The 22,246-nt window shown below is 33.4% G+C and overlaps 1 protein-coding gene across 4 annotated transcripts in view; it reads left to right on the top strand.

Annotated features, from left to right (window-relative positions):
• Window positions 1-22,246, top strand: part of HAUS1 (HAUS augmin like complex subunit 1) — a 37,559-nt gene that overhangs the window by 1,106 nt on the left and 14,207 nt on the right. For 2 of the 4 annotated variants that reach the window (XR_007949251.1, XM_051969675.1), the window contains exons 2-10: window positions 664-838; window positions 2,093-2,228; window positions 3,134-3,268; window positions 5,627-5,750; window positions 8,240-8,305; window positions 9,432-9,485; window positions 11,458-11,529; window positions 11,860-11,907; window positions 16,037-16,097. Coding sequence is in view for 3 of the 4 variants with exons in the window: in XM_051969675.1 (XP_051825635.1) it covers window positions 664-838; window positions 2,093-2,228; window positions 3,134-3,268; window positions 5,627-5,750; window positions 8,240-8,305; window positions 9,432-9,485; window positions 11,458-11,529; window positions 11,860-11,907; window positions 16,037-16,097 (871 nt within the window). In the remaining variant the exon portion in view is untranslated. Of the gene's footprint in view, window positions 1-663; window positions 839-2,092; window positions 2,229-3,133; window positions 3,269-5,626; window positions 5,751-8,239; window positions 8,306-9,431; window positions 9,486-11,457; window positions 11,530-11,859; window positions 11,908-16,036; window positions 16,314-22,246 lie in introns of those variants that run through there. The other 2 variants (XM_051969677.1, XM_051969678.1) reach the window with 2 other exon arrangements.

Here is a 22,246-nt window from a genome sequence, read left to right as displayed (position 1 = left end):
ATTACTTTTGTCTAAGAGTGTGGAGTATTTGCAGCCTCTTCACTCAAACCTTACATCAAGAAAAATATAACAATTATATTTATACATACCTTAAAAGTTTACAAAGAAAGATACAAAGATTTCATTTGATCAAATGACCTGAATGTTTGATAGATGGGCCATTTAAAAATTTAATTGAATTGCTTCATTATGGAAAAGACTATAGTCTTTAAATTTTGTAGGTATTTTCTATTTTCAAATTATTACTAGATATTTGATTCTGGAAATCAATGTTTATTACGTTAATAAGGCACATTGGAAATCTAGTACCTTTGGAGCTAACTAGGTGGCTTTTAATCACTTTTCACCCTGTCTTTTATTAATTTCCTAGCTGTTCAGTAGTTAAATAATGATGGACTTGAGTCAAGAAAACCTGGGTTGAAAATTTACTTCAGTCATTTATTAGCTGTGATGCTGGACATTTCACTTTGTAAAATGAGGATAACAATAGGGATAAAGATAATGAGGATAATAATGGTGCCAATCTGACAGGGTTGTGGGGAACAAATATTAAATGTAAGTATGTGATGATTAAATGATAAAAAGTACTTTGCAAAGCTCAAGTGCTATTTAAATATTAACTATTAAAATGTTTATAATGTGGGTATTCCTTTCAAAAATCAGATTGCCTTATGGTTGAAGAAGATTTTTGGTGATCAGCCCATTCCAAAATATGAAGTGAATCCACGGACCACAGATATCTTGTATCACCTTTCAGAATGTAACAAAACACGGGACAGGGATGTCTCCTTGGTAATAGAAGACTTGAAACAGAAGGCAAGAGACTATGAATCAGAAGGTGAGTTTAGTTTTGGAATCTTAACTAATTTTTGTAAAACTAAAGCTTTATTTTTGTGGGGTATGCAAAAGATGATAAAAATTACCATTATTTTCAAAACCCAATTCAGATGTCAACCTTTTCCACAAATGCTTCTTGATCCTCTTGACTACAGATGGTCTCTCCTTTCACAAAATTTTCATGGCATTTTAAACTTCTCTAATTAGATTAGAAACTTCTTGGGTGAAGAGGCCATTTCTTATGCTTGGAATCACTCACATAGTCTAACATACTGTTTTCTGAATATCAGGACCATTTATGATATTAATTGCCAGACTAATAATGATAATTATTCAGATCTTTGGATTCTGTAAACTTTGTAATATTTGAGAGTAAACTATCTCTTCTTATACAGCTCAAGCAGGAAAGCTGGGACTAAAGTAGTCCAGAACTTTTAACTTGTGGATCACAAGTTAATCTTATTGTCCAAACTCACAAGACTTGTATAGCTCTAATAATTTACCTGATAGTATTAACACAGTCAATATCTACTTATTTGTGGTTGAGGTAATGTAGTATAGAAATAACTCAAAGTATATATCTAATGCTTTTATTTCTCTTTTTGGAAAAGGAATTAATAATAGGAAAGCTTGGTCTAAGGAGCAAGGAAACACAGACTTTTGGAGGTTTAAGTTTATTTTTCACTTAGTCTGAGAGAATTATATTCTCTGGATAAGGAAATATTACCATTAACACTAACAGTCAATCAATTGTTTCAAACTTCATTGGGAAAAATAATTTTTGACTGATTTTATCATTTAAAATGTTAGATCCAGTAGTCTTGTGTCCATACATCAGTTTTTTCATTATATCTGAAGGTAACTAGATAAACTACCATGCAATGGATAAAGTCCCAAGCCTGACATCAGAAAAATTTAAATTCAAATATGGCCTTAGACACTTAAAAGCTTTGTGATTCTGGGCAAATCACTTAACCTCTGTTTGCCTCAGTTTCCTCTGCCAATAGTATTCACTTCCCAAGGTCATCATGAGGATTACATAAGATAATATATGTAAAGTGCTTGGCACAGTATCTGGTATATAATAGATTCAACATTAGCTACCTGTGAAAATGTAAGGATTACTGTCAGAATGTACCAGAAACTGCTTTAAAGGGGATGGCAGAAATGTAAAAATAATTAAGAGTTGATTTGGATTCATGATTTATAATAGTTGTGCTTTTCATTATGAGATTTTTTTTTTTAAATCTTTCAGCCAAATATCTCCAAGATCTTCTCATGGAAAGTGTCAATCTGTCTTTCACCAGTCTCTCTAGTATTGGAAGCAGCTATCTTAATGCTTTAGTTGACAGTGCATTGGTGCTGGAAACAAAGGATACTTCTTTAGCTAGGTAAGTCAGTTGTAATGTCCACCAATGAATTGTCCCATTTTTTTTCACCCTGAGAACTGTTCAGTTTAGAATAATAATAATACAGTCTAAAAAAAGAAGGTAGCCAAATATTTATCTTCCATGTTAATGCATTAGTTTAAAGTTAAGCATTATGTTATGCAATAGTTAAGTGCATTAGTTCCAATGAACATAGGGCATTAGATGATTCATAAATTAAATAACTTTTTTCTCTCAGGACCAAACTTCATTTTTTTTTTTTTAGCCCTGTTCATTTCATTTAATTTCAACAAACATTTGGATGACTTTCATCTTTTGTTAATCAGAAGATTGTTAAAGATTATGGAGTACTAGAATTATTCCCAAAAAAATATTAAGAAAAGTAACAGATTAAATGACTGTGTCCATGGTTGGAAAGTTTTTGGCTTCAGAGCTCTCCTTCTTCAAGTGAGATGGGGCTCTACATTTGATCCAGTGAGCTTTCTCAGAGAGAGAAAAAGAGAGTGAAAGGGGAAGGGGAGAAAGAGAGAGAGAGCTAGTTTATTACATATGTATGTAACATACCTGAGCTCCTAGAGGATGGTATGTATATGTACATTCAGATTTTAAGAATCCATTATTTTTCAAAATGAATATTTCACAGGTAGATGATTGATAGTTAAAAATAATAATACATTTATAGAGCGCTTTAAGGTATATTTGAAAAGTACAATTCAGAAAGGTTAGTGTCATAAAACTGGAAGGTATTAGCACATTAACTGGTACTCAGGTCTTCTGACTTGAAAACATCTATTTTTACTCAGGGAAGTAGAAAGCCAAAGGGGATTTTTAGAAATAAGAAGTAATCTTAAGATTTTTGGTCTCTGGAGCTTCAAATTTGCAGCTATATGATTAAATTTTTGTCTTAGTTTTATTCCTGCAGTGAATAGCTTGGCCGCTGATCTTTTTCGCACCAAAGCCAGAAATGAAGAAATGGAGGTTGAATTGAACAAATTGGGAAAAAATTTAACTGCAACTCTAATACTAGAAAAATGTCTACGAGAGTGAGTAAATACAAGAGTGACTGTCTTACTTGGTAAAGGCAAACTGGAATATTGTGCAGTCATTAATTTAGGGCAAGTTTATATGATTTAGAACTGCTGTTTTCTAGCATGTGTTTGCCCATTTCTCTTATGTATTTACTTTCTTCCTTGGTAATTTGCATTCTTTTTAAAGCCCTTTTTGGTGGGCTTAGGAACTTGGGGGAGGGGTGAAGAAGCATTAAGGTACAGAGAATTCTGTTTACATTTATAATAGTACTTTTGTGCCCATGAAAATGTGCTTTAAAAAAAAAAAAAAGAAGGGGGGCAGCTAGGTAGTGCAGTGGATAGAGCACCAGCCCTGAAATCAGAAGGACCTGAGTACAAATCTGGTCTCAGACACTTCCTGGCTATGTGACCTTGGTTAAGTCACTTAACCCCAGTTGCCTCAGCAAAAAAGAAAAGAAAAAGAAAGAGTATTTATATTTTGGATTTTTTATTTATTATTTATTTTTTTACATTACCATGATTTCTACCACTATTCCTTCCCCTTCCCAGCGGACCATCCTATATAACATAACATATATGTGTGTGTGTGTGTGTGTGTATTTGCTGAGGCAATTGGGGTTAAGTGACTTGCCCAGGATCATACAGTTAGGAAGTGTTAAGTGTCTGAGACCAGATTTGAACTCAGGTCCCCCTGATTTCAGGACTGGTGTTCTACTCACTGTGCCTCCTAGCTATCCCCAACATAGTATTTTTTAAAGACAAAAAGCGGGGATGGAAATCAGGGCATAACAGATCAGCACATTGAAGACGTCAGATATATGTTTAGTGTATGTTTGGGAAACTCCCATCTTCCCAAAGGGATAGGATGAGGATATTGTTTCGAGTCTTTTGAGCCATATTGTTTTTTTATTTTTTATAATTTTTGTAGTATTCACTTCTGATTTTTTTAGTGGTTCTTTCTCTTTATTTTGTTATAGTTATTGTTTTCTTGGCTTTGTTAATTTACTCTGCCTCAGTGCATGTAGATCTTTATTTTTTTTTATATTAATCTCATTTCTTATTTTTTTTAGAGCATAGTAATATTCCATTCCATTCATATGTCACAGTTTGTTTAGCCATTCCCAAATTGATAGGCATTTAATTTGTTTTCAGTTCTTTGTTCTCGCAGAAACAGCTGTAGTAAATGTATTTTTGTTTGTTTTGTTTTTAATTTTTAATACTATGTAGTAAATATTTTAATGAGCTTTATTCTATCTGGATATATGCCCTTGGTCCTGCTAGTGTCATAAATTCATTTAATTTCTAGGATTAGAAGAAACCTTAGAGATCATTGAATTGAGCATTCGTTTTTATAGTAGAAAAACTGGTCCTGGAGAAGGAAAGCAATTTGTTCAGCTACATAGTGAATTGATGGAAGTATCTTTGATTCTGTTTCTCTTTGCACAGAGGCAGAGGGAAAGTAAGAGAGAGACATTTTATTTGTGCAAAGTGAAAATTTAACATTGAGAAAAACTTAGAAAATCATTCAAAATGTCTGGCATGGAAAAGACACTTAATAATGACAATTCAAAATAGACTAAAATTTCATTATTTACTTATCTTCAAATAATACATATATCCTTATTTTTATAAATGTAGTAATCAAATGATATTGTTTTCCATCTTCTAAGGAGGAATAAAAGTCAATTACTATTAAGTTAAACTTCTGAGAAAGTTGTGAGTTTTCATGATAGATTTACTATAGTGAGTTTGCACAGACTACTAGAAGAACAGGAATCTATTCTAAAATTAAATTGTTTACATGCCAGATATTCCTGTATTTAGAATTGCCATACTTGTTTGAAAGGTAGTATTGTCTAATGCAGCCCATTCATTCATTCAAGTGATAACACTTGATTTCTTTTAATCAAGTAATAGTAAGAGAAATAAAATACTAATAAAATGATTTAGCTGTTTCCAAAAACAAATAAAAAACTTCTTTCAGGACCTCTCTTTTCTATTTTGTACATTGTTGTCATGGTACTGGAGAAGTATAATCCACAATAAGGCACATTAAAAATTAATTTTAAAGTAGCTTTGAAATGTATTTCATGACTTTTGGGAGACAACAGATTTAGTTTCTTAAATATGTGTGACATAAGGTAATATTAAACTTAATTTGCATTCTTTGAGCAAAACACCAACTGGCAATGTGGAGGAGGTAACCAAGAGTATGTTGGGTGGCTAGAGAAAACCAGTTTGGGATCTAAAATGACTGCATTTAGGTATTCCACAAATGGATAATAGAAAGTTGAATATAAAAACTGTTACTGCTGTTCAATGTGTTTTAAAAATAAATTACACTCAAATGAAGAAAACTTTACCTTTTTAAAGGGACCTCAAGAAAGCAGAGCTGCATCTTTCCGTGGAAAAAGCCAGAGTTGACAGTCGTATTTCAAATATAGATTTTCTAAAAGCCAAATCTGATGATCTCAGATTAAGAATCAAAGCTGCAGAGGTTTGTATAAAGAACTGAATCTAATGAGTTTTCTGCCATGATTTCATTTTGTTGAGAATTTCAGACTTTAAGGGTATGGGTTCTAAGAGTCTGAGGATTTCTGCTCTAAAGAAAATAATTTTTAAAAAAATCTCATTTGAACATAGCATTTTAAAGTTTATAAAGGACTTTCCTTACACAGCCCTGTGAGATAGGGGTGTACCTTCTTGGGAAGTAGTGGTGAGAAGGGAATACTGAATGTTCCAGTAAGCAAATTTTTCCAATGAAAATTGGCTCCTGCTGTGCAACTTAAAGTTGCAGAGAGGGTTGCCTAAAGGTCTGAGAAGTTGTAATATGTCTGAGGTCAAATTCCCAGTCAGTATGTGTTAGAGACAGGACGTGAACTCATCTTCCCAGCTGGGGCAGATTCTATCCATTATGCCTCTGATCCCTAATTTAAAGATGAGAAAACTGAGGGGCAGAGAGGTTAACATCTTGCCTAAGATGATAGAATCTAGAAGTCGTTTAATTTAGCTCATATATTGAACATCCCCTCTTTAACATACCCAAGTGGTCGTCCAGCCTTTGCTTGAAGAGTCAGCCCATTTCACTTGGGGTTAGTTCTGTTAGGAATTTATTGTTGACATCAAAATTAATGTACCTCTGTGGCGTTCCAGTCATTACTCCCTGATATGTTTCTGGTTATGCAAACTAGAAAAGGTTTAACACTTCATCTATATGACAGATCTTCAGGTGCTTGAAGACTGCTATCATGTTCCTCCTAAGTCTTTTCCTCAAATCACATCCTAAATAAAACAACAGATTTTTCTAATGTGACAAGGCCTTTTCTTTAAGCTGCAGTTCTCCCAGCTGATCTCCCTACATGGCATGATCTCAGAGCCCACATCTTGGTTGTCTTCTAGGTGCTGACAGGCTTATTGTGCTTCTTAAAATGTGGAACCCAGAAATAAAAGTATAGCCGGATTATTACCTCTCTAATTCGGAATAGAATGTCTTTCAGTGCAGCCTTAAGATTATGTTAATCCACTGGAGAAAGCGATGGCAAACTATTCCAATGGAGTAGTTTGCCATTTCATTTTTCAGGGTCTTTGCCAAGGAAAAACCCATGAAAAACACAGAGTCAAATATGGTTGAACAACAAAAAAGCAGCATTTAAGGACTAGAGGAGGTGAGTGGAGGGAATATTTCAGGGTTGTTGTTTGGTAAGTTGTGTGCAATGATAGGAAAAGGTGGAAGAGAATTTAAGACTAGATAATAATCAAACTATTAAGTGTCGGGACTACTAGAAAATTGAAGTAAAAACATATTAATACACTAACCTATCTATCAAAAAAGGAAAAAAGGTGATCTTCACTGCATATTTTGCTAGTGCTATATAATACATAGTTCTCTTTTCTATTCTTGCTTTAATGTGAAAATTTTGATATAAGAATCCCGAGTAGAGGATTTTCTCTCCTTTTTTTTTTTTTTTTTTTTTTTTTTTTTTTAAAGATTTTTCATTTAATTTAAGTCATAAATGAAAGCAATGGTGGCTCAAAATTTTTCTTATTGATATTTAATCTGCTTATGTTGAATTACTGCTTTCTTTTGGTTTTGAATTGATCTCTTGGCCTTATAAGAATTGAATTTGGTAGGCTCCACCAAACCCTGAAAAGAAACAGGGTTCTCAAATCACATCCTAAATAAAACAACAGATTCTTCTAATGTGACAAGGCCTTTTCTTTAACTCTTTGGCTTTTCCAAGTTAACTGTTGTGTTTGGTGTTTGTGAGATTTTATATTTGGTTTAGCCTATGAGATCAGTAATTATGATGTAAGTAGAAAGCAGGAAGACTGTCTAAGTGTATGTATTTGAAATGGAAAAGACTTAAAATTTTCTTGTTCTGTTGCATTATCCTTTAAATGTTTCTTAGTACACTTAGCCTGCTTACTTTATGAATTATTTTTAAATCAGTGTGACAAAGTAACAAACTGGTTACCTGTCGGGATTAATCAGGTTAATAGTTATTTCCAGATTTTCTTTATTTAGAAAATATGACTTTTCAAGTTTACTTTCTCAGTATTATTATTTTTATTCAGGATACTTCCCTTTAATTAAACAATGAAAACATTCTTAGTTGGTGGTAGTGGTCTACTGGGCATTGTTTTTCATGAATGAATTTGAGCCATGAGGTACATCTTTATAATTATCTTCCCCTCATGGGGAAATCTTTCCCTTAATTAGTGGGGGGCAGGGAGGGGTTGTCACTAATTTTCCACAAAATAATCTCATAGTTTAGAAGCTATTAGTTTTTTATGTTGGTGAATACTGTATCATTTGTGGTTAGAGTGTGTAGTATTAATGAATAGATAAAAGTACTTGACTGTATGAATAGGGTAGTGCCTTTATCTCTGGCTTGTAACTTAAATTTGCTAATATTTATGTTATTGGAAATTCTTAGCAGTACCTTCAATTGAAAAATAATTAAGTTATTTGCTTTTGTTTTGTAGGAGCAACTTTCAGCTCGAGGAATGGATGATTCTCTGTCTCATCAGTCATTAATGGCACTTTCAGAGGTAAACTGCTTTTAATCTAGCTGAATTTTCTGTTTCTTGAATAATTTAAAGTCCTTGAAGCATGTTACTTGATTTGAATGAAACTTTTGATTTATTTTAAAATGTGGATTATTTTTGCTTTCTTTTAAAAATGTTTAATAAGTCTTTTTTAAAAGATACAACTGTTGCTTCTGAATGACTTTCCCCAAACCCAAATATTATTGTCTCTTGTAAAAAATAAGTATATTCAAGCATACCAAATACACATTATCCATGTTTCGTGGACATATACCTCATTCTGCACTTATTTAGGCTACTGCTTCTCAAAGATCAGGACGTTGTGACTGTTGGGTTCTCTGGAAGAATTTAGTTTGAGTTGTCCCTCATTCCCAATGTTCCTGATGGGATTATCCCTAGAGAACGTACTGTTAGTTCTGTGTGTGGGACCTCTCCACTTTATTGTATCCTAAAGCCTTTTTTTCTCAAGTTGTACAAGTTAATACCAGCCCTCTGTTTCTCTAAATAGTACCTGCCAATTCTCAAAGAAAGAAATGCAATCTACCTATAGTTATGGGGGAAAAAAATGACAAGTCATGAATAATTAGAGATAAACAAATTTAAAACCACTTTGATCTTATACTCATCAGATTGGCAAAGTTGACAAAAAAGGGAACTATCAAATATAGGAGGGGATACAGGCAAACAGATGCGTTTGTCTGCTTGTTGGTGGAGCTGTGAAAGGGTAGAACCATTTTTTGAAACTAGACCCCAAATTTATTGTACATATCCTTCAACCCAGTGATACTATTACTAGATTCCCCCCAAAAATCAAAGAAAAGTGAAAAAAATCATAAAAATACTGTATTTGGACATTGCTTTGTGTCTTTTTTTTTTTTTTTTAAGGAATTTTTAAATTAAGTAGTTAAGATTTTTTTTATTTAAAAAAAAATGTGAATTCAACTTTGATGTTTTAAACTCTAGCCAAAAGAGAAAGAAGTTCTTAATCTTTTATGGTTCACATAGCCACTTTGTCTTCCTGTTTTTGTTTTAATAAGTTTTATTCCTGAAACTTAATTCTGTTATTATAATGACCTTCATTAACTCTGAAGAAGAGATGAAAAAATGCACTCCTCTCCCTTCTTTACAGAGGTGCAAGACTATGGAAACATTGTATTTACTGTCAGACTCCATGGAAATGTTGGTTAGTTTTGTTAAACTCTTCAGAAATTTCAGCTTTTTATTCTTTGTCATAAGAGATATCTCACTTGGGTGGGGAGTGGGGTTATATTTGGAAATGAAGGGGATATGAAAACAAAAGATATAAATAAAAATTTTAAAAATGCTTCTAACTGCATTATTAAAACAAATACTTTCTGTATTTTTTTTTTAAGTTTTATTTCTCTTGTTTATCCTTCATGCTTTCGGTTTTTGTATATGGAAATGCTAAAATATTTTGGGGGTCTTGTAAAGTTCTGAATAACATAAACATTTTTATTGAAAAATTGATGCATTGACCATGTCTGATAACAGCAGTGAAGTCCTTTTCTCCCCTCAGCCAGATTTTTCATTACCAAATATCCCAAGACTATATAGCAGATCAAATGATAGAAGAGGAGAAAGGAAGAGGAGAAAAATATTTATCTAACCCCTACTATTAGTCAGGCCTTGTGCTATATAAATATTTTACAAGTAAATACTATGTCATTTGTTCCTCACAACAGCTTCTGCAAGGGAGGTGCTTTTATTATACCTTTTTTACATTTGAGGAAAGTGAGGCAAAGAGCATTAAGGATCACACAGGTCATAAATGTCTCAGACTGGATTTGAACTCAAGTCTTCCAGCGCTTTATCTATTTTGTCATTTAAATTGCCTTTGTTCCACCTGGCTGTTTTGGTAGTGGTAGAATGCTATCTATGTCTGAGACTTTGAGGCCTCTTTGTATCTGCTTGATATCTGTATACTTTTTTTTTTTTTTTTGGTTGAGGTAGTTGGGGTAAAGTGACTTGCCCAAGGTCACACAGCTAGGAAGTGTTAAATTTCTGAGGTCATATTTGAATTCAGGTCCTCTTGACTTTAGGGTTGGTGCTCTATCCACTGCGCCACCTAGCTGCCTCTCTGTATACTTTTAGTATAACTTTTTCTTAGTATTTTTGTTGAACTTTTTACAGTGTGAAATCAACATTGAATGTTAATTAACATGTCAGTATTTTTCCTAGTTTCTATTTCTGTAATTCCACAATTGTGCCTTTCTTTGCTGCTTGTTTTACTTTTAGTAGGCTGGCATACATTTAATTTATTGTTATTTTAAAAAATATTTTATTGTTACTTTTTAAATCACCACTTTTACTTTCTAGTCTATCAATCCCCATGCAACCCTCCCTGGTAATAAGGAAGTACAGTTAAATGAAATAAATTAACAAATTGGTCTGATAATGTGTCCCACATTCTATACCTAGTTAGTCCTCTGGGGTCAAGATTGATCATTGCATTAATCAGAGTTCTACTGTATCTCAGTGTTATCCTTTACATTAGACAGTCATTGTCTTATGTTTGTTCTCTTTGTTCTGCTCTCTTCAATCTGTACCAATTTACACACAGTTTATCAAAATTTTCTTTATTCTTCATACTCTCTTTTTCTTACAATATAATAGTATTCTATTATGTTCACATACCACAATTTGTTTAGTTCCTCTGCAGATGATGGACATCTACTTCATTTTCAGTTTTTTGCTAGATTTAGTATATATTTTTAATCTCTTTCTCCCTCTCCCCCTTTCTTTGCCTCTCTTTCTCACACCTTCTGTCTTATTTCTTTCTCTCAGTTTGTATCTTGCAGTTTTTGTAAATCTTAGCCATCTTTTTCCATTTTGATAACTTGATACTGAAATTGATACTTTCTAGACATCATATAAGTGGGATTTGGATTATTTCCTTTAATCCATTCCTTTTTCAGATTACATAAACCACGTGTGATTGATACTCTTTTTGATTGTTAATTATATAAGTTTTCTCTTTTAAATTACTTGTAAAATTTCTGTTTTCAATGATAGTTTAATTTTCTTTTTTCTAATTACCTTTGAAGCTTGGTTTACACTAGCTGTATCTTTTTTGAGCTTTAAATGTTTTTATCAATCTCTTGCTCTTTGGTAATTTATTTCTCTTATTTCCTTAGAGACTGGCTGAACTAAAACAACAGACTGCACCTTTGAAGAAGAAATTGGAATCCTATTTAGACTTAATGCCGGTATTTATTACAGTGTCATGACTTTACAAATGTTTCAGATCCAAAGTGAACTTAGAGTAATGAACATTTCTGAGAGTTTAATTTCACTACTAGAATCTTCTAATGGGAAAGTATATGTGTTTTCCATTTGGTTAAAGCATTGTTGTGTCTTTGTATGTTTTCTGAGCCTACTCACCAAGTTTCCTTTGAAGAAGATTGATAACACTATTTAAAAAACAAAACAAAACAATCTCAACATTTTAACTTGTTTAAAGAGACCATGTTAAGATTTACTCATATCTTGATGAATTCCCTTTTAACTAATGTGTACCTTTTTTCCCCCTTTAAAAGAATCCTTCTCTTGCTCAAGTCAAAATTGAAGAAGCAAAACGAGAATTGGTATGTAACTTAATTAAATTTGTAAATGTGGCACCAAAGTGTTCAGTAAATTTCCCTCTGAGTAGCTTTTCCCATACACACATATTCTATTCATTTAGCAAACATGTATTGAGCAACTAACTATATACAGGTCACCGTACTTGGTGCTAAGGGAGATATAAGGATGATTATAAGATGAATAGTTTGTATATTTAGAATTAAAAGGGACCTGAGAGATAATCATTGTCCTCATTTTTTACTGATAAAGCAACTAAGGCACAGAGAGGGAAAAAGGCTTGGTTAAAGACATCATTAGTAAGTATTTGAGGCAGAATTTGAATCCCTATCTCCCATTTTCCTAAGTCCAGTGATCCTGTCCAACTATGTTGCCTTCAAGGAGCTTATGATCTAATGGAGAAGGTAAAATATGTTCAACTATAATACAAAACATGAGTCAACCATAAATTGGTGTAGTACATTATTTCTCAAACTGTAGAAATATAGTTTGTATCTCCAAGGAACCCAGAAATACCTCAGATTTGTTTTTTAAGAAAACTTTATGTTGTTTGTTCATAGTCATTAAAATTTTTGATGATTTTACTAGAAAGGGTTTTGCCAAAGTTGGAGAGTAATTGGTGTACTGAATGGGGATGCTGGACTTGGAGTCAGGAAGACCTGGATTCCCATCTTATCTGAGACATATCCTAGCTAGGTGACTCAGGTGACCAGATACTTAAACTTAGATTCTAGCAAACTGAGCAAATTAGTTTCTTCATCTACAAAATGAGGGAATTAAATGGTCATTTAAGGCCCCTGCTGACTCTAAACCCATAATTATTTGATACTGTCAAAGTGTCATTTGTAACAAAGAAAAGAGGCAGCCCACTTCTGGTTGAGAATATCAGATAAAACTTAATTGGAGATAGTAACATTTGAGCTGTTGAAGGATATGTATGATTTTTAATAGGTAAAGATGGGAAAGTAAGGGTCAGGGTATCAAAGGCATAGGGAATGGCAGGAGCTAAGGCCAGAAGTAGAGAAAATGCAATTCAGTTTACCTTTAATGTGGCATAAAAGGGATTTTTCTCTCCTTACTCCTTATTCTCCCTTATGCCCCATAGCTAGTCATGTCTATATTATGTGGTTTCTCCTTTCATTACTCCTTTTCTAGTCTACAACATCTTTTCTCTTCTTTTTACTCAATGCCTTACCATGTTTGAGCCTTCATCATCTCTCACTTGGACTAGCCTGTCCTTTGTTGGGTGAGACAGCCAGGTGAGCACTCGGCCTAGAGTCAGGAAGTCTTGAGCTCAACTCCCAGCTCAGACATTTACTAGCTCAGTGACCCTGAGCAAGTCACTTAATCTTCAATTTCTTCAACTGTAAAACAGAATAATAAAAGCACCTGTCTCCTAGAATTGTTGTGAGGTGCAAATAAGATTTTTTTTTAATTTCATTTTATTTGTGTTTTTATTTGCAACATGGCTAATGCAGAAATATGTTTTGCATAACTTCACATGCATAGTGGAAATCAAATTGTTTTAGTTTTTTTTTATTGTAACTTTTTATATTTTTTTATTACAGCTTTTTATTTACAAGATATATGCATAGGTAATTTTTTAGCATTGACAGTTGCAAATCCTTTTGTTCCAACTTTTTCCCTCCTTTCCCCCACCCCTTCCCCCAGATGGTAGGTTGACCAATACATGTTAAATATGTTAAAGTATAAATTAAATACAATATATGCATACATGTCCAAACAGTTAACTTGAAGAGTCGGACTTTGAAATAGTGTACAATTAGCCTGTGAAGGAAATAAAAAATGCAAACGGACAAAAACAGAGGGATTGGGAATTCTATGTAGTAGCTCATAGTCATCTCCCAGAGTTCTTTCCCTGAGTATAGCTGGTTCAGTTTATTACTGCTCTATTGGAACTGATTTGGTTCATCTCATTGTTGAAGAGGCCACGTCCATCAGAATTGATCATCATTTAGTATTATTGTTGAAGTATATAATGATCTTCTGGTCCTGCTCATTTCACTGAGCATCAGTTCATATAGGTTTATCCAGGCCTTTCTGAAATTATCCTGCTGGTCATTTCTTATAGAGCAATAATATTCCGTAACATTCATATACCAGAATTTATTCAGCCATTTTCCAATTGATAGGCATCCACTCAGTTTCCAGTTTCTGGCTACTACAAAGAGGACTGCCACAAACATTCTTGAACATACAGGCCTCTTTCCCTTCTTTAAAATCTCTTTGGGATATAAGCCCAGTAGTAACACTGCTGGATCAAAGGATATGCACAGTTTGCTAGCTTTTTGAGCATAGTTCCAAATTGTTCCAAATGAGATAATATTTATGAAGTGCTTAATAGCATAGCGGCCAGCATATAGTATGTGCTATTTAAATGCCAGCTATCATCATCATTTCCTCTTTACTTGGTCTCTTCCTGCCTTAGGTTTTCCCTTTTTTTCAGTCTATTTTCCACATGTTTTCCAAAGTAAGATTCCTAAAACAGAAATCTGCTCAAAAGGCTCCAGAAGATAAATCACTGTTGTTTTTTAGGATAAAATACTGTTGTTGTTGTTTTTTGTTTTGTTTTCTTTTTTGTCATTAATAATATGGCTTCAACCTGCCTTTCCAGAATTCTTTTACATTAATTACTTTTTTTTACACTTTGCTATGGGCTAGTCAAACAGACTTATTTGCTGTTAGTCACATGTGACATTCTTTAATATGTCCCCTGACCTTTGAAATGATCTTAGAATATCTACCTTCTTTTAAAGCTTAGGTCAAGTTTTGTGTCTTCCATAAGGCTTTTCCTGAGTCACCTTGATGGAATGTATGTTTTCTAAAAATAGGAATTTTCTTTCTTTTTTTTTTTTTTTTTTTTTTGGGTATCCTCATACCTACCACAGTGCCTAATAACGTAGTAGGCACTTAGTAAATTTTTAAATGGACATTTAATGTAGACTGGTGAAACTACAGAGAAATATGAGAATCAGATTTTGGAGGGCCTTGAAAACCAGGTCAAGGGGAAGGGCAACAAGATATTAGAGCAATTGATTTAGAATCAGACATAACCAGGTTCGAGGTCTCATTCTTTGATTTTATTACTTCTGTACCTTTTTGAATAAGTAATTTGACCTCTTTGGACTTTGTTTTTCTAATCTTTAAAATAAAATTGTATTAGCTGATCCTTGAGATTCTTTCAAACTCTAAATTAGTGCTCTTGTAATAAGCATACGGGATTTATTAAAGGTTTTGTAGCAAGGATATGAAATAGATAGGTTGATACATTTAGCATGGTATACTTAGGTGGGGGAAGATTGGAGAAGAGGAGGACTAGTTAGGAGGCTCTTGCAACATTCTAGGCCTTGAACTGGTGATGTCAAGCATTTCTGAGGATGGGGATGTAGAAAAGTCAAAAACAATGGTGATCATTGAGGAAGCAGGAATGGGACTTGGGTGTCTAGGTGACAACAATAAAGATGGGAAGAAATAGTATAAATAGGTCCATTGGATTTCAAAATAATATTGATGACACATCTGTGGTCTTGAAATAGCAGTGAGAAGTGGGTTATATGTATTTCTTTTGGGAGGTTTTAAGAGTAGGAGAAAAAAACATCCTCCTTTAGAGAGGTTTTCAAGAGAAATGTTTCACAATAGGAAAGGTTGTTTTCAGTGAGAACCAGGATATTAAAGAAGTTAAAAATATCAAGGATACATAGCTTACAAAACAGTGAGTGTTCCTTTAGAAATGGTAGAAAGGACCAGTACATTGGGAAGGGAGAGCACATAGTTAAGAAAGGTAAGAATGAAACTACTGATTAGAGGACAGAGTTAGAGTTGTATATTTATATAGCATCTAATAGGAATGAAGGAAAAAAGAGGTAGTTTGAAAGGGCATATTAGTGATGGAAAATGATTTAGTTATTGTTCATATATTATTAACTTTCTAACATTCTATATATATTCTAAAGCCTTTGAGAGGCTGATAGATCAGGAAATGTCTGAAAATAGTCATGTTATTTGGGATTTCAGAACTTAAATGTAATTTTTTTTCTAACTTTCGGTTTAAAGTATAGAACAGTATAAATAAGAAATTAAAACACATATTACTGAAATATTTTCTTCCTTTAGAATTCCATGGATGCTGAACTCACAAAGAAGGTGGACATGATGGAATTGTTACCAGATCAAAGTAAGCGTCGATTTACCTAATAAGTAAAGTGAATGGAAAAGGACTTAAAACTTTTGAGTGTATTTTCTGTCTGCCTTCCCTAATCCCTTATTCCTGTGTTCTTTGCATGAAATGATAGTGTCCTTATTTATTTTAAAAAATCCCTATATGTATTGTCTTTTTGTATCCAAATGCATATTTCTTTAAATTGAAAATAAACTGTTATCTTGGTTGTCAGTTTTCTATTCTGAAGTGTGCTTAACAGTTCAGAGGTTAGGTATCCTTTGTTCCATCTACTAGATGAGTATTTTGGTAGCTATCATCTTTCCTTTTAAATAAATTTATTCCACAAAAGTTAAAACCAAGTTATATAACTAGATGTATGATGGAAGGATACAGAAGAAGTATCTATATTTTTAAGTGCAAGTGATCTTCCTGTTCAGTTCCTACTAGCAAAGAACCTGTAATCTTGAGAAAGTACATAGTATACATTAGAAAAATTACTGAAGAATAATATGACAAAGTATACTAACTTAGAGGCCATAAATTAGAAGTTATGAGAAAGAAGAGGTCAGTGTAGATACACTGATAAAGGAAGGTTTCATAAAGGAAAGTAAAACTTGTGCTATAATGGTTGAAGGGAGTTTGGACGGGCTTAGATACTCTAGCCCAAAGGAAGAAAGCATAATTAATTATGCTTAATATATTTGGTTATTAATTTCATTAGCTAGTAATTTGGTACTGAATTATTATTATAACAATAATAATAATTATTATTATTATTTGCAAGGCAGTTGGGGTTAAGTGATTTGCCTGGGATCACTCAGTGAGGAAATATTAAGTGTCTGAGGCCAAATTTGAACTGAGGTTCTCTTGACTTCAGGGCCAGTACTCTATTCACTGCTCCAACTAGCTGCCTAGTTCTGAATTATTAGATTAATTTGGCTTTTCTTGTATCTCTCTGACTCTTTATGTTTTACACTGATACACATTTGTCTCATTTTGTTGAATATCCTTGTTAATTATAAAACATAATTTTCTTTAGTTCCCTTCCTCAGTGCCTAAACATATATCTATGCAGTGCTTTGGTGGATTTACAGTATCACAAATCTTACCTATCAAAAATAGTAGCCTAATATTTTGCATAGTGTTTTATTAAGTTCTTAAAATCTGTGATTTGGGTAGTGATAATAGTAATTCTTTGTAGAGCACTTTATAATTTTTTAGTTGTTTTCACATACATTTAATTTCTTCCTTATAGTATCCATCTAAGTTAACTGTGGAAATACCCATTTTTCAAATAAAGAAATTGATGTCAAGGTGATTTATTCAGGTACACCCATTCACCTAGTAGAACTAGAACTAGAACTCAACCTATTATTGTTTCTCCAAATTATCTTTTTGTGGTCTCAGCCATTTAATTTTTTCAGAATTGTTTAAAACAAGTACAATAACACGTCAACCAAAATTTTGGTACTGGGGTGATCACTGCAGTTTTCTATATCCTATGCATAGTTGTGCTATTTACACTATATTACCAAAAGTATATTCTACAACAACTTTTTGTGATGCCTGAAATTCTCACCTTAATTATTCATTTGTATTATGCCAAATTTATTACTTGGGAAGATGAAAAAATTATCACTTATTAGCACAACATGAATATACTTTCCTTATTAAGGGCCTAGGAAATTTAATTATAAAATGAATAGTTTTTAAAAATGATTTTAGAGAAGTTGGTAGTGGAAGAGGCCACTTGCACTTAAAGTATAGAGTATAGCTCAGGAAAGGCAGTTCTGATTGGCATGTGTGTAGTGGGAACCCCAAACACAGTGATCATTCAGAAAGGATGCTTCCTATCCCCAAATTATTTCTTAGTTCTGGTTCTTTAAAAACGTCACATGCCCCAAATTTGAAAGCAGATAATCCTTTAGACTTGTAATAAACAGTTTCGTCTTGATACCATATGAATAGTTAACTTTAATTTGGCAGTTTTAGGACTTGGGATAAGGGATCAGATCTTAGGATGAAAGTGTAATTAATACTCTTAATCCTTTAAAATCCAAGATGGTGAGAGTTTCTATGATTTATGAACATGTGCTTATTCAAAACTGAACTGATGTGGGTAACTCCTCACACAGTTGTAAGCCAGCATCATATGGTGATGATTTTGTCACTTCAGACTGGAGTCATATCAATAATCCTGGAATGAGGTGGCTGTGTATCTCATTTCTAATGCCATGAACCAGGCTGGAGCCAGAGGTGAAAGCATGATATAATTAGCAGTGGCAACTTTTGCACATGGTTGGGCATGTATTCCTGGATATTATATAATAAGCACAACAGAAATGAATGGATGTTCCTTTGGGGAGTTTATATAAACCTATTTTAGCTATTACCATTTCTGTTGAAGACAGGGGAAAAGGCTGCTGGTTTGAGAAATAAAGACAAAAATGAGTGTAATGAGGGCACTCTACTTCTCTGGAGTCTGTTTAATTGCCAACTGGAGTTTTTTTTTTTTTTTTGCTGGTCTTAGGAGCAACTGACAGATGGTTCATTGAGCGAAAGAGGGCTGGAAATGATCTTCCGGCCTGGGTGGTAGTCATGGGCTTCATGGGAACACTATCCCACAGAAGCTGATTTGAGAGCTTTATTTAGTACTATGCTATGTGGTATTCCCTCTGTTCTTAGCAGACTCCTCTCATATTGCTTAGTGGTATATTTTTAGATTTCTCCTACAGTGCTCAGCTGAGATTTTACTTATTATACTGCAACTTTGTTGGGCCAGTCCAGTGTAGATTGTCTGCTCCTAGAGGTTTTGGTAGATGGCTCTGGAGAGGCCCTGACTGTATTACATAGTCTGCAAATCATGCAAGACATTCAAATTTTGAACAAAGGACTTGAGGCCATCCTATATGAAGATAGGCTGAGTAACAAAAGAAAAGTTCTTCTTCAGAGGGAATCTCCAAATGGGTTGATCTACAAGTATCTAAATCAAATCTTGACAAGACATGGAAGAGGTTGATATTTAAGATTCTTTCTATTTTTAGTTACATAACAAGACTTTAGTTCAAGCACAGATGAATTTGGAGGTATTAAAGTGTTTTACAAACACATCACAATTGTAATGCTTTTAGCCGGACCATTGCAAATCTCAACTACTCTACTTTTAATCTTGTATCAAAATTTTGGTTTTTAGCCTTTACTTCTGGTCTGTCACTAAGTTTTATTTCTTAGCTTTTGTCTTTTCCTTCTCACCCGGCACAAGTTTATCTTTTGAGGCGGTATCCAGAATTTCTGCTTTGGATGTCATATCTAGCCCTGCTTAAGGATGACTTCTCACTCTCATTGCCTGGGATGTTGTGATTTAACTGAAAAGAGTATGGAACTTGCAGCAGGACAACTTGGATTTAAGTATTGTTTATTACTTAATAACTTTGGGCACGTAATCTTCCTGAACATCCATTTTCTCATCTCTAAAAGGAAGATACCTACCTCACAGTACTGTTGTGAGGATGTAATGAGCTAATCAATATAAAACATGATAGAAATCATGCCATAGTGTTTTATGTTTATATACTTTTTCCAAGGTTATAAGGCTCTTTGCCCACAGTAATTAGTCATACATTAACTTTATTTTTTTTATTGCATCTTATTCCTTCCTTTATGCACATAGCATATCAATCTAGATTACTAGTCAAAGTCTGAAGATCAAAGTTGGTATCTGATTTTAATACTTAGCTGTGTGACACTAAGCAAGTCATTTCATCTTTCTGAGTCTCAGTTCCCTTATTCATAAATTGAGGATAAGAAGATAGAGTCAGACAAAATAAGGTTAATGCAAGACTAAGGAATGTTTTGCTTCCTCAACTCCAGAATGAATCATTTATTTTTTAGTGACTTACACACTCTCAGAAGCATGAAGGAAATTTAATTTAAAAGAAACTATTATTGAATACCTGCTGGCAATGCTGTCCATAAAAGTTCTGTTCGGTGCCTCTTTTTTGGGTGGAAGTGACCCTCGATTCTTACTAATAGAGTATAAATTCTGCTAGGATCTAGGATCTACCATAATGCAAATATTTCAAGTAGAATTTCAGTGACAGACTACTTTTTGAAGACTATGCTGTCAAAGTACAGAAAAGCTCATCACTAGTAGACTGGGTTGTAAATTGATTATTGTGGGAGCAGAAAGTTGATCAAGATAACAATAATCGAGTGATTTTTTTCCCATAACCCTGTTGATGAAATTACAGAATTTAAGAGGTAGATAAAGGAGAATAAAATGTTATGGCCCTAAATAAAATGTTTATAAGGATGTTAAATCATATTTAATGTAATTAATGGGCAGTTAATAAAATTGACCCATGTAGGTTAGTTTTTTTTTTTTTTTTTTTTTAAAGCATTCAAATTTAAGTGACTTGTCCAGGGTCACAAAGCTAATAAATATCTGAGGTTAGGTTTAAACTGAGATTCTCCTGCCTCTAGACCTGGTGCTCTATCCATTGTACCACCTAGCTGCCTCACTTTGAGTCTTTTTAAATCAAGATACTAGAGAGTCAGGGCATGACACCTGAAGAACTTTGTGAGGTAAGAGTTAATTCTGGCCATCTAAACTGCAATGGGGAGCAAGAATAGAGTGCTCAGTTAAATTACTTATCCATCAGAAATGAGGTTATCACAGGAACAGAAAGGATCTAAAACCTTCCAGTATGGGAGGATGTTTTTTTCCTAAGCACATTTGCTTGTGTCTGTGCACTCTTTTACTGATAGTATCTTTATAGGAGAATATGCCCCAGGTTTTAGGGAGAACGTTCTGTTACTATCTTTTGCTGTGTCATTTTAGTAAATACTTATAGGAGATTTGTTTTCTCTAATTGACTATTGATTATAAAGGCACCACTGGGAACTTATGAACTATAGTTTTAGGAGTGTAATGACTAAAATAGTGGGCCTTTATGGGATCGAGCCTTTGAGAGTAAGTTGAGGTGAGAAAAGAATAGCCAGAGAGGATGCTACCCTGGAATCTCCCTAAATGAACAAAATACAAAATGACTCACTCTTATGTAGCTCCCTTCTGTGCTTCTATAGTGATAATGGTAGAAAGGTAGAAAATGGTTCAGAGTGACAAGTATTCATTTTTAGTCTGTTAATATTAACTGTTGATACTCTAAATGTTAGATCCTTGTCCAACTACCAGCAAGTCCACAAAACAATTGAAGGAACTGAGTCATTTTGACATTCTTATTTCTAAGAATAACCAGAAAACAAAAAAAGGAGTTGAAGTTAAATCTAGACATGCCTCAGAAATGGAGTTGATTCCCTTTTGTATCCAAAAGTAACAAAGAATATAATTTTAAGGGGCACTTTGTTGCCTTACATTTAGTTCTAGTGATGAGTCTTTACAAAAACTACTATGGAGTCCAGACAGGACTTTTAGATGCCATTCAAATCCAATTACCTCATTTTAAAAATGAAGGAAACTTAGGCATAGTTCAGTGACTTGCCTGACTAGTAAATGTCTGATGTATCATTTAAGTGTGGGTCTTTACTGATTCTAAATCCTGCGTTCTGCACCTCACACAAATGCAACTTTTGTGACATTTGCTGCCCAAAATACAGAAATTCTATAAGAATTTTATAAGATTCTCCAGATTTAACACACACACACACACACACACACACACACACACACACACATACATACATGCTAATTCATGGTGATTTCACAGATACATAAGGGAATAGAGCAAATACATTGGAAAATGTATTTTAGAATTTAGAAATGTGAGACACTAAATACCTAAAAGATTACATGGAAATGTCAAGAATACTTAAGACTAAGTAATGTTGCAAAAATGAAAGTAGATGTATCTTTTAAAAAAATTTTTTTATTATACCTTTTTATTTATAAGATATATGCATGGGTAATTTTTCAGCATTGACCCTTGCAAAACCTTCTGTTCCAACTTTTTTTCTCCTTCCCCCCATTCCCTCCCCTAGATGGTAGGTAGACCAATATACATGTTAATATGTTAAAGTATATATGTTAAATACAATATATGTATACATATCCATACAGTTATTTTGCTGCACAAGAAAAATCAGACTTAGAAATAAGGTAAAAATAACTTGAGAAGGAAATCAAAAATGCAAGCAGACAAAAACAG

Source organism: Antechinus flavipes, chromosome 1 (assembly GCF_016432865.1).
Source record: "Antechinus flavipes isolate AdamAnt ecotype Samford, QLD, Australia chromosome 1, AdamAnt_v2, whole genome shotgun sequence".
NCBI lineage: Eukaryota > Metazoa > Chordata > Mammalia > Dasyuromorphia > Dasyuridae > Antechinus > Antechinus flavipes.
This window is presented reverse-complemented; position numbering and strand designations above follow the sequence as displayed.